The sequence below is a fragment of the Loxodonta africana genome, chromosome 18 (genome assembly GCF_030014295.1).
Source record: "Loxodonta africana isolate mLoxAfr1 chromosome 18, mLoxAfr1.hap2, whole genome shotgun sequence".
Lineage (NCBI taxonomy): Eukaryota > Metazoa > Chordata > Mammalia > Proboscidea > Elephantidae > Loxodonta > Loxodonta africana.
This window is the reverse complement of record NC_087359.1, coordinates 33,615,403-33,626,570: the sequence shown is the minus strand read 5'-3', so window position 1 is coordinate 33,626,570 and position 11,168 is coordinate 33,615,403. Positions and strand designations below refer to the sequence as shown.

General features: G+C 44.2%; 1 protein-coding gene across 5 annotated transcripts; it reads right to left on the bottom strand.

Annotated features, from left to right (window-relative positions):
- Positions 1 to 299: 299 nt before the first annotated feature.
- Positions 300 to 10,746, bottom strand: BECN1 (beclin 1). Of its 5 annotated transcripts, none has more exons than XM_003414259.4 (12): positions 10,656 to 10,746; positions 10,186 to 10,314; positions 7,964 to 8,031; positions 6,997 to 7,055; positions 6,249 to 6,339; positions 6,016 to 6,152; positions 5,660 to 5,854; positions 4,598 to 4,744; positions 3,173 to 3,322; positions 2,439 to 2,499; positions 1,815 to 1,957; positions 300 to 1,095 (listed from the first exon to the last, which is right to left on the bottom strand). In XM_003414259.4, the coding sequence occupies exons 1-12, from the start codon at positions 10,666 to 10,668 to the stop codon at positions 927 to 929; spliced, it is 1,362 nt and encodes a 453-aa protein (XP_003414307.2). In that variant the 5' UTR covers positions 10,669 to 10,746; the 3' UTR covers positions 300 to 926. The 5 variants fall into 5 exon arrangements, with proteins under 5 accessions (XP_003414307.2, XP_010592781.1, XP_010592780.1 ...); XM_010594479.3 differs by having other exon boundaries at positions 10,488 to 10,713; XM_010594478.3 differs by having other exon boundaries at positions 10,575 to 10,713.
- Between the last annotated feature and the right edge of the window lie 422 nt (positions 10,747 to 11,168).

Genomic DNA, 11,168 nt, shown 5'->3' with positions numbered 1-11,168 from the left:
TGGAGATTAGTATTAACCAGGGGCCTAAAAACTCAAACTATCTGGGTGACCTTGGCTAAGCCTCAAGAAGTAACCTTTATTTCCCTTTACAGTTAGCTTAACACCTCCATTCTGCTGAGATCTACACCAATAGGGCTTCCTCTACAGCTGCCTATTTTCACTCATCATCTTCTTTTTAAAACTAAAAACTAACCCATCTCTAAACATGTTCCAAAAGAATCTAATGGATGCACCTGAACCCAATTCTCCCAGAATACAAAGTACTCTGTTTTAAAGAAAAAACCAAAAGCACACCTCTGGGCAGTTATCAGACTGCAGCAACTCTTTTATTACAAATAATTAAATCTTTCCATAATGCTCAAACAGTATCAAACACCATTTCATATCTCTAACACAGAGCGGAGGAGGCATTCACTAGAGCCAAGTGAGAAGTGTTAAGTTCCAAGCTTCTAATCACAGCACATCGTGACCAGGCAAAGCTTGTATGTCATTTTCCCACATTACCCAACTGTGTGCCTCGCACATCTCGCTCATCTTAGTGGAGACCAAGGTTTCTATTTCATGTTGTAGATGCAAGAAGTGGAGAGAGAAAATCCAGTGGAAGCACATCCATCTCAATTTAACTCTTAGTTTTAAAAAAACCAACAAAAAACTTAAATTAGTAGTTTTAGGGAAGGGAGGAAAGGAAGGCATGGGATTAAGAGTCAAAACTACAACAGGGACTGGTAGCTATCCACGGTACGTTGTAGCTCTGGAAACTGTCATTTGATATTCTAAAATATATAAAGTGGCTTTCATGATTTTTTTTTTTTTTGGTATTGTAAACATTTGCTGTTCAGTATTATCCAAATTTAATTTAAAACATTTTTTTGCAAACAAAAATTAAAGCCTTTAAGGCAAACATCCTCCTAAAAAAAAAAAAAGGGTCATTTGTTATAAAACTGTGAGGACACCCAAGCAAGACCCCATTTAAGATTCGTCAACATGAATTTGAGAGCTTTTGTCCACTGTTCCTCAGAGTTAAACTGGGTTTTGATGGAATAGGAGCCGCCGCTGCCTCCTGTGTCTTCAATCTTGCCTTTCTCCACATCCATCCTGCAGATGGACACAGCAGAGCTCATTAGTAACTGAGATCTAAGTCAGCTCAGGCAAAGGGGTAGGGACTTGATCATGGGACCATTCACGTCATTTTTTCTATTAAAGAACTCTTGGCAAGGAACGGTAGTGTATTTTGGATTTGCTTGAAAGCCAAAAATCAAGAAGGCTGTCACAAGAGCCTCATTGTCATTGTGGAGTACAGGGACAGAACACACACCCAAACAGATGAGAAGCCAGGAGCTAGGGGTGAGTGAGGGTTACAGTACTCCTCACTGTTTTCCTGTGCATCCCTGAACTCATGGGGAGAGAAGGGAGACAGAAGAAAGGAAATGCTTTGTTTGGGGTGATAGAAACAGGCAGTCTTATTCCTTGAACTAAGATTTCTATCTATCACTGAGCTCCTACAAGATTTGAAAAAATAAGCATTCCTGTGTATTTCCAGAGGTTTTGGGAAAAACCTTCCTGAACTTGAGTTCTGTGCCAAGAAAACTCCTGTAGCCATCTTAGACAACATTCTTTCTCTTCAGGGCCAGGTTATCACATTCCATCCTGCTCGCAGTTGTTGGATTGGTCTTTGCCCATCAGTGTTGTGTGATTTTGCATCATTTTCTGCTTTCCTGCCACCTATGCTATGTTTTGCTCCCATTCTTACTATCCCTTCAATTCTGTTCAGTTTGGCCCTACTGAAGGCTCATGCAGCTTTGGAAAATACTGACCTATAAGGAAGACAAAAACGTGTCTCGCCTTTCTCAACCTCTTCTTTGAACTGCTGCACACAGTCCAGGAAAGCCACCATTGCATGGTCAAACTTGTTGTCCCAGAAAAACCGCAACCCCCCCGAACAGTATAACGGCAGCTCCTGCCCAAGAAGAAAGAAAAGGCTATGCACATGGCACCAAGACAAACTACCAGAGACTGTTCCAGTTCTATCGATCAAGGCATGCTCTGACTGTATTCCACTAGAAACAAAAACTGTGGTTGGATTATATTTTCTATAATCTCAAACAACTGCAATAACCTTGGGCAAATAACAGTGCACTCAGGACTATTTCCTGGTCAATGGAGATGTACAAAATATCAACCTCACGGTCACTCCCTCCCCATGTTGGCACACAAATCCTCCCATGTAATGACCATATCCTTTTTCAACAGACTATAAAAACCTAATTTTTCTATAGAGGCCTCATAGACCTACTCCTGAACTTACCACACCCATTGGCTCTTTGGGAGTCACCACAGTCTAAGAAATAAACTGAATAATGCCAGTATCAAAACTAAACCAGCCATTTCGTTAGTAGGTATAAGAACTCTATCACTGAAAATGGAGCATCCCAGAGTACCTTAGATTTGTCTGTCAGAGACTCCAGGTATGAGTGGTTTCCATAGGGAACAAGTCGATACCTAAAATGGAAAAGCAGACAGAAATGGATGCAGGAGTCCTCCTGAAGTGATTATTGGAAAGTTATAATCCAGTGACTTTCAATCTTCATCTTACCCAGGGGCCTCTTTTATTATTTCTACCCCTCTCTCCCTGGAGCCCTTGTGGAGCAGTGGTTAAGTGTTTGGTTGCTAAGCAAAAGGTCAGCAGTTCGAATCCACCAGCAGCTCCTTGGAAATTTTATGGGGTAGTTCTACTCTGTCCTACAAGATTGCTATGAGTTAGAATTGACTTGACGGCAATGCGTTTGGTTTTTTTAACCCTTCTCTCCACCTCCCCATATGCATCATGTTTTAAAAGATTTTGTTTACCAAACTACATTCATTATATAATTGCCTGGGGCCTTTCATGGACAAATGTAATCGGATTAGACTGAAACTGAAAATAGCTTGAGGAACACTAAGGTTCTGGAAACTCGAGATTGGGAACCACTGCTATGTTCATGTAGCTCACTGATTGCTCCATCTGTGGAAAGAGCCCTGTGGTAAGGGGAAAACCACAAGCAGAGACTCCACTCACAGGCAACTCCAAGCCTGTTAGAAGCAAGGGGTCCTGTTATAGAGGAGAGTAGGACCAGGTTGGAGGCAGATTATACCAATGACACACCACACCCCAGGAAAGAGCTACATTTCCTACCTCTGAAATTTCAGACCCATCTTATTGGCCAGGGCATGGAGCAGCAACACCGTCTGGCCCCAAGCAGCATTAATCTCATTCCATTCCACAGGAACACTGGGCAGGCGACCCAGTCTGAAGTTATTGATTGTGCCAAATTGTCCACTGTGCCTGCAGAGGAAGACAGAGGGCAGGGAAAAATACAGGGAGAACTTAACACTTAGCAACTTTTGCGATTTCCTACTTTCAACCCAAACCTAACAAACCTCTCTTTATCTTCAGACTCATATATCTAAGCTCTGCTTGGCACTTCAAACACATGTCCAAAACTTAAGTCATGTTTCCCCCTACCACTCAGATGCCAAAGCAGAAACCTGGGTGTCATCCTTGAATCTTTCCTCTCTGACCGCTCCCTCCAAAACCCACTAAGCTCTGTTGATTCTACCTCTTAAATCTCTTAAACCTGCCCACTTCTCTCCAAATTCAATCAATGCCACTACCCCATCTTTTCCTGTTTAGATTCCTGCTAACAAGTCTCCTTACCAACAGCACCATTCTGATTCCCCAACCCATTTCCCGCATTGCAGGTAAAACCATCATTCATAAATGCAAACATAATTATGTCACTTCCCTGCCCAAAATGCTTCAATGGCTCCCACAGCCATCTGGATGAAATCCAACACCCTTAATGAGGTCTACGAGATCCTTCAGAAACTGGTAACTCTCCAGTTTCATATTCTGTCCCTCTCCCCTCTGCACTCAATCTCCAGTCATAATAAGCTCCTTTCAGTTCTCTGAATTTGCCATTCCCTCTTTCCTTTGTTTCTCTAAACATGATGTTCTCTCTGCTGGGAACAACCCCCTCTGCCACCAACTTCTTCTTCAGATTTCAGCTTACACATCAGTCTCCTCTGTGGGAAACTTTCCATGTGGCCTCCCCAAATTGGGTAAAATGCCCTAAAGTGTTCCCACAGTGCCCTGAGTTTACCATTATCACACAGTATTACACTTGCCTATTATTTATCCATCTCTTCCACAAGATTATAAGCAATTAGAAGGTAGACTATATACTGTTTGATGTTGCCCTCCTGGTGCTCAGTAGTGTCTACTACATAGCAGAAGCTCACAGATGTTAGTTGAGTGGATAAAACACTGAATGAATGAATACATGAATGACCTTGGGCACACAAAATCAGCACCAGGCACATAACCAAGTTTTCATGTAGCTTGGTCTGCTTTCTTTGGAGGGGTAGATATTACCAAGCTCTAGACTTCTAATCCCTAACAGCGCTTATCCTATCACAAAGAATAAAGAAACCTAGATAGGGTAGAGATGACATGCAGTCCCTATTTGTGGGGAAGTGGGCGCCCTGGCTCAGGGGTCAACAGTTAACATCTAGATAAGCAGCACCTCCCAGATGCTGCTCACCCTCTAGCCCTCATTACCAGATATGAAAGGTTGCATTAAAGACGTTGGTTTTCTTCAGTTTGTCCAGCTGCATCTGGGCATAACGCATCTGGTTTTCTACACTCTTCAGCTCATCATCCAACTCCAGCTGCTGGCGTTTAAATTCACTGTATTCCCTCTGATATCTGCAAGCAGTGAAGGTGGCCATTGAGGGTATTAGTTTTAGAGCTAAAGTTTCCCTCTCACCAGCACTCGGAATGATTTATTCTAGTGATGATAGTTACACCTAGTCACAGCATCTTTTGTATTTGGCATAGATCTTAATCAGAGGAACACACAGGCCCTGGGTCGTTTTGCTTGGGAGGGACAAAAATGTCTCAAATTCCAGCTGCCCATATGCAAAAAGATGGAGGAAAACAGGACTCTCTCAAACCAGAACAAAGTACCTCTTGTATTTCTAATCTTTTCCAAAAGTGAGGTAGGTGGGCTAAGAGTGGCTTCTTCCATGAATCGGCCATAACTGAGTTTCTATAACTTCTCTCCTATATGCTCACTGTCCTTTAAGTAGTTCATATACACCACCCAATTAAACTTGTTACACTACTCTGAAAAAATTCACTTTTCTTCTCTGTCCTTTACTTCCCCAACCTCAGTTAGTGTCCAACTAAAGGATGGATACTGTGTCTTCTCCACAAGACAGACAGTTCTCTCAAGTCACCACCATCAATGAAACTTTGAGCTGGATGGGAACTACTGTAAGCTAAATCCTCACCTTTTCAGATGAGGACACTGGGTTCTGAGGCTGACCTACCCAAATGAGCCCAGTCCCCTAAAGGACAGAGCCATGACTAGAGCCCTGGTTTCTTCACTCTGTCTAATCAACACCCTTTTTCACTTAACATGCTGATTCTTCATACATAACCCTCCCAATAAACCTCCAGAAACAGAGCTTAGAAACAATGGGCAGGATCCAGAGCAGACATGCTGCTGACTGATGGCTGACTGTAGCTTACAGCCTAATCAGACACATTCAGCTGGCAGCTATTTCCTCTCCTGGAGCCTCAAGGGAGGGTAGACAGGAGAATACGATGGTCACTCACTGAGCTTCCTCCTGATCCAGTCTCTCAGCCTCTGCCTGGACCTTCTCGAGATTTTCTGCCACTATCTTGCGGTTCTTTTCCACATCTTCCAGCTCCTGGATCAGCCTCTCCTCCTCCAGTGCCAGCTCTTTCAGCTCCATCTGTAGCTGTTCACTGTCATCCTCATTCATTTGTTCTAAGATTTCCAAACAGCGTCTGCCAAGGACACAGGTAGGCCATACTTACCAGAGAGAAACTGATCTTCCGTTTGCCCGAGTGGAGCACAGCTCCTGGGTTAAGAGCCAAGCAGTCTCTGAGCAGTAACAGCTCCAAGAGCTAGACCTCAGTTTCTGGGCCCTGGCTCTGGAGGCACTCACTTGTAGTTCTGACACTCATTTTCAGTGACGTTGAGCTGGGTGTCCAGCTGGTCTAAAAGAGTATCTGTGCATTCCTCACACAGTGGGTGATCCACATCGGTCTGGCCTGACATGATGTCAAAAAGGTCCCCAGTGACCTGGAAGGATGGGAGAGTCAGGGTGAGGCCTCTATGCTACCTGCCCAACCACCCCCTCCAGGCCCACTGCTTCACACTGGAATGAGGCAGACTTGCCTTCAGTCTTCGGCTGAGGTTCTCCATGGTGCCGCCATCAGATGCCTCCCCGATCAGAGTGAAGCTGTTGGCACTTTCTGTAGACATCATCCTGCAGACAGCCCCCCGCCCACGGGCCACGTGAGGGAGCAGAGAGGCCTCCTCCACCTACTGAGGTGCCAGTGGCAGAGACTCTCAAGAACCGGCTGAGGGGCCTCAAAGAACATACCCACTCCTAGCCTGGCTGACCTCCCAAGGGTACCTCACTCCCAAGGGAAGGCCATGCTGGTCTTCCACAGGGGCGTGAAGCACAAAGGTTGGCCTGGATGGACTAAGGGAGAGGGATATCAAAAACTGATGTGTGTCTACAGTAAAAAAGGAAGGAGAATCAAGAAAGACCATTTTTTAATATTATATACCTTGTCAACTCTATCTCCATCAATGAGAACTAAGGGAACACCTAACAGCATGCACCATTTTAAAATTCTTCTCAAGAGGCATCTCTTTTATTATTACTCCCTCACGTCTTCATCATTTTCTCCATTTTTCATCATTAGAGCTATTGTCCCTTCCCACGGTGTGAATGGCTAAAGGGAAAATCAGTACTGGATAGTGATGGGGCAGGTATGGGGGAGCACATCTTTTCTGGAAGAGCCAGAAGGCTAGGATAATTCACTGCTATCACCTGGCTCCAGGTATCAACTCCTGGGTTCAACTAAAATTCTACTGGCATTTGGTAAGCAACAGGGGGCTGAGGAATAGTAGGCACCTGGCTGGGGGGATGAATCTGCGAGAGACACCATCCTGGCGAGTTTCTATAAATGGCTCCTAAGAAAGAAATAAGATGGCATTAGAGTTCTGACAGCTTAGAAGTGGAGTCTGTTTCTCAAACAGCCCCAGAATGATTCAGCTTTACCCTTGATAACCACAAGACTTGATAAACCACAGACACTTTCTAACTGGGTATTATCTAGTCAAGCCTTGGATATACGCACTGTGAAAGGATCCGTGAACAGACAAACCTCAAGTCTCACTTGATTTTCTGTAGGAACAGCATTTCTTACCTATGTTATATTCTATTATGTTTATATTTGCATTTTTTGTCAACACTCACTCATCAGGGATTAGGGAAAGAATGTCCTAAATTACAATGCAAGGAAAAAGCCATATCAGACTGCAATGAAGATTGCTATAGTATAGGACAAAGTAGATAATTTATAAGTTTGTGATCTAAATCATATGACATATATCTCTGACAGAGAAAATTATCACTGACGTTATCAGTTCATACGCAGTTTAAAAATTACATGTTCTCTTATACTGACAATCCCTTCTGACTAGGGTAATCATGTAACTCATTGGCCAAATCAAGATGCTTTTGAGAATAATAGAAGTAACCTAAGAACGCTCTGGGGAGACCTGGACACATAGGTCACCTCACCTCCAATCTATAATGACCAATAGTTCTGGCCTGTAATTCTGCTTCAAATGAAGAGCCTCTGTTCACATTTTTGCATGGATGCTTCATTCAGTAACTCTAACCTCAGGTTCACTTCTCTACCTTTAATGAACTATAATGGCCTAATCATGTCAAAAGTCTCTTGTTAATCAGAGACCCCAACGTCTGGGGCTCTAGAAGAAGCAAATACCCTGAAAAAACCCAGCTTGTATTCCTGTTTTCATATCAAATCTCCCACTTACAATATTTGTTGAATGGGAGAAGGCACTTCTATTACCTCTCCTGAGTTGGCCTCTTCCCCCTGGGTCTCTCCTGGTTTCACCTGGGCTGTGGCAAGTAATGGAGCTAAAGTGAAGGAAAATACCATGTTAGAAACAAACAAACAAACAAAAAAAACAAACCCACTGCCATTGAGTCAATTCTGACTCATAGTGACCCCATAGGGCTTCCAGGGCTGTAAGTCTCTATGGAAGCAGATTGCCACATCTTTTTTCTGCAGAGTGGCTGGTGGTTTTGAACCACTGACCTTTTGGTTAGCAGTCGATCTCTTTAACCACTGCACCATCAACCGTTATCTCAAAACAGGAGGGCTTACGACAGTATAGGAAAAGAATGCAACATCCTCATCATCCTTCCCACCTCCAACTTCTTCTTAAAGTACCATTTACATAAAGAAGGATCTCTCATCTTCTCCTCTCCTACCTTGTTAAATCAGATTAAGGAATTGTTAAATTTCTTTACAGCAGGATAATGGTGTCATTTTTTTTTTTTAAGTCCTTATCTTTCAAAGATACTGAAATATTTATAGTATTTATGTTTCTTATTTTCTTCAAAATAATTTGGGGTGGGGGGAATAGATAGGGATGTAGATGAAACATGATTTGATATGTGCTGATAATTGTTGAAGCTAGGTGATGGGTATACCTGGGAGTTCATTATCTTCTTTGACATGTTTGATAATAAAAGTTAATGTCCCCTTTCCCCTGGAATGGCTGGGAAGGCAGCCAACTCTGGGGAAATGAGACTGTTCTATGTCATCATGACGTGGATTAACGGCTGTATCTGTTTGTCGAAATGTACAGCCAAGATTTGTAAATTTCAATGCATGGCAATTTACCTTATAAAAATAATAATCAAGCGGGGAATGGAAAATGAGTGGAGGTATAGATAATACTAGAATGGCAGAACATTGCTAACTGTTGAAGCTGGACAATGGATACAAGAGAGTTCATTATGTTATTCTCTTGACTTTGTATACGTTTAAATTTGTTTTTATAAAAACTTATATATATTAAAAGGAGTTAATTTCTTTCAAAAAAGAGGAACCAGATAATAATAGCTAACATTTATTGAGCACTGTTTGCCAAGTCCACCGCTCATCCGTTTGTTGTACAGCAGGGGCTTGCGTGTTGCTATGATGCTGGAAACCACACCATTGGTATTTTAAATACCAGCAGGGTCACCCATTGTAGACAGGTTTCAGCAGAGCTTCCAGACTGAGACAGACTAAGAAGGCCTGGCAATCTACTTCCCAAAATTAGGCAATGAAAACCCTATAGATCACAACAGAATGTCTTCTGTTATAATGCTGGAAGATAAGCCCCCTAGGTTGGAAGACACTCAAAATACACAGTAGCCAGAACAGTGGATTCAAGCATACCAAAGACCATGAAGATGGTGCAGGACTGGGCAATGTTTTGTTCTGTTGTACATGGGGTCCCCACGAGTCAGAGCAGACTCAATGGCAACTAACAACGATATGCCAAGCATATTCCCAAGTATTTATGTGCTTTGTCATATTTGATCCTTACAACTATCTTACAATGTAGGTTATCAATTCCATTTTACAGATAAAGAAACCAAAGCTTTAGGGAGATTAAGTAACTTCCAAAAAGTCATTCAGCTGTAAATGACAGAGCCAGGATTTAAACCCAAGCAGGCTGACTCCAGACCCAGGAGCTTATTTAAGCTGCCTATTCAGCCTTCTCTTCTTTACTCCCACCCACCCCCAACTTCATCCTAATTCTTGGAATCAGCTGTTAATAGATTTGAGACCTGCTCTTCCACTTAGCAGCTGTTGGACATTGGATAAATCACTTAACCTCTCTGAACCTCAATTTCTAATCTGTAAAATTATAATAATGATAGTACTACTCCAGAGGAGTTGTTGCAGGGACTAAATGAAATAATACATGTAACACATTGGTATATGGTAGGTCAACAAATGCCGTTTGTTATGCTCCTTATTCTGAGAAAGCAGCAGAGAAAAAAAGGACCTTTCTTTGCTAGAGAAAGCCCCCAGAAGCACAGAATGTTAGAGCTCCTTTATCTTCCTGATGAGAATATAGGGAGTCAGAGAAGTGAAAAGCCATTCCTAAGTCCTAGGTTCCCATAGCGGGTATGTGGCAGACTACACAGATAGCCAACTTAAGGCCTGTATCTCCAAAGCTGCCCACTTGCCATGATCGTGACCACCCTCATTCCAAGGGTCTCGCTGACCTGTGAGCTCCTGGATGGTGACACGGTCCAGGATCTTGAAGCTCGTGTCCAGTTTCAGGGGCTGGCTGCAGCGCTGGCACACGAAGCTTACCTGCATGGTGCTGCTGGATGTCTTAGACCCCTCCATTCCTGTGGCGGTGGAGAGGAGCCCATGAAGTCGGCCCGTGAACCCCCGACCCAGGGCTCCCACCTGCCTTGCTGGTAGTGGTGAAGGGGAAAATCCCCGCCCGCTCCGTCCCCTCCAGGAGCGGTACACTAGGCCGCCCTGCTTCCGGGCAGCCTGGCTAAAAGCAGTTTAGAACCTGGGGTGAGAGAGTGGGCGCAAGAGGAGCCGTCACAATTCCCAGGTTCCCTTCTAAGGTCTGAGTTCAGCCCTTGATGCTCTTCACCTCGGGGCCCCGGAGCCCGCCACCCAGGTCCAGTCTACCGCGGTGGCACCGTAGCCTCGGGCCTCCCCCTGAATAAAGCACCCAGAACCGCCATCGCACAGACTTCAGCTGCTTCCCGGTCCTTCAGCGGAGAACTTCCGCCCAAGATAGGACGTGACGGGAAGACGGCTGCATCGGTCCGACCTGGTCCGCGGGCATCCGGGCCCACAGCGGCCCCCAAAGGCCAAACTGGGGAAGTGCAGCAGGCATCGGCCTGCTCCCCCCCCCGCCCCGCCCCCGCCCACGCCGAAGCGCGAAGGTTGAGAGGGGAAGTGGAAGGGACGAGTCGGGGGAGAAGGAGTAGGCTTCACTGCTCTGTAATTCGATGTCCGTTCTCAAGATTTGTCACTCCTGAATGGAGCAACTTTAATTCTACCTGCAGAATCAATTTTTAAAAATTCTCTTTAGGAGAGCCGAACTCTTTCAAACGCCCTTGAGGGAGTGGTGAACGCAGTGGGAGGGAGGGTGAAGAGAGAAGGTTTATTGTGTTCTGGTTTTAACAGTTCAGTTATTAATTAGGAAAGGTTGAGGACTCCCACATATTTAACATATTGT

Excerpts from the sequence above, each read along its gene's own strand:
- BECN1 (XM_003414259.4), bottom strand. Across the intron at positions 4,745-5,659 it reads CTGGATCAGGAGGAAGCTCA|ATATCAGAGGGAATACAGTG; the intron begins GTGAGTGACCAT and ends CACTGCTTGCAG. Across the intron at positions 3,323-4,597 it reads AATGCAACCTTTCATATCTG|GCACAGTGGACAATTTGGCA; the intron begins GTAATGAGGGCT and ends CTTCCTCTGCAG.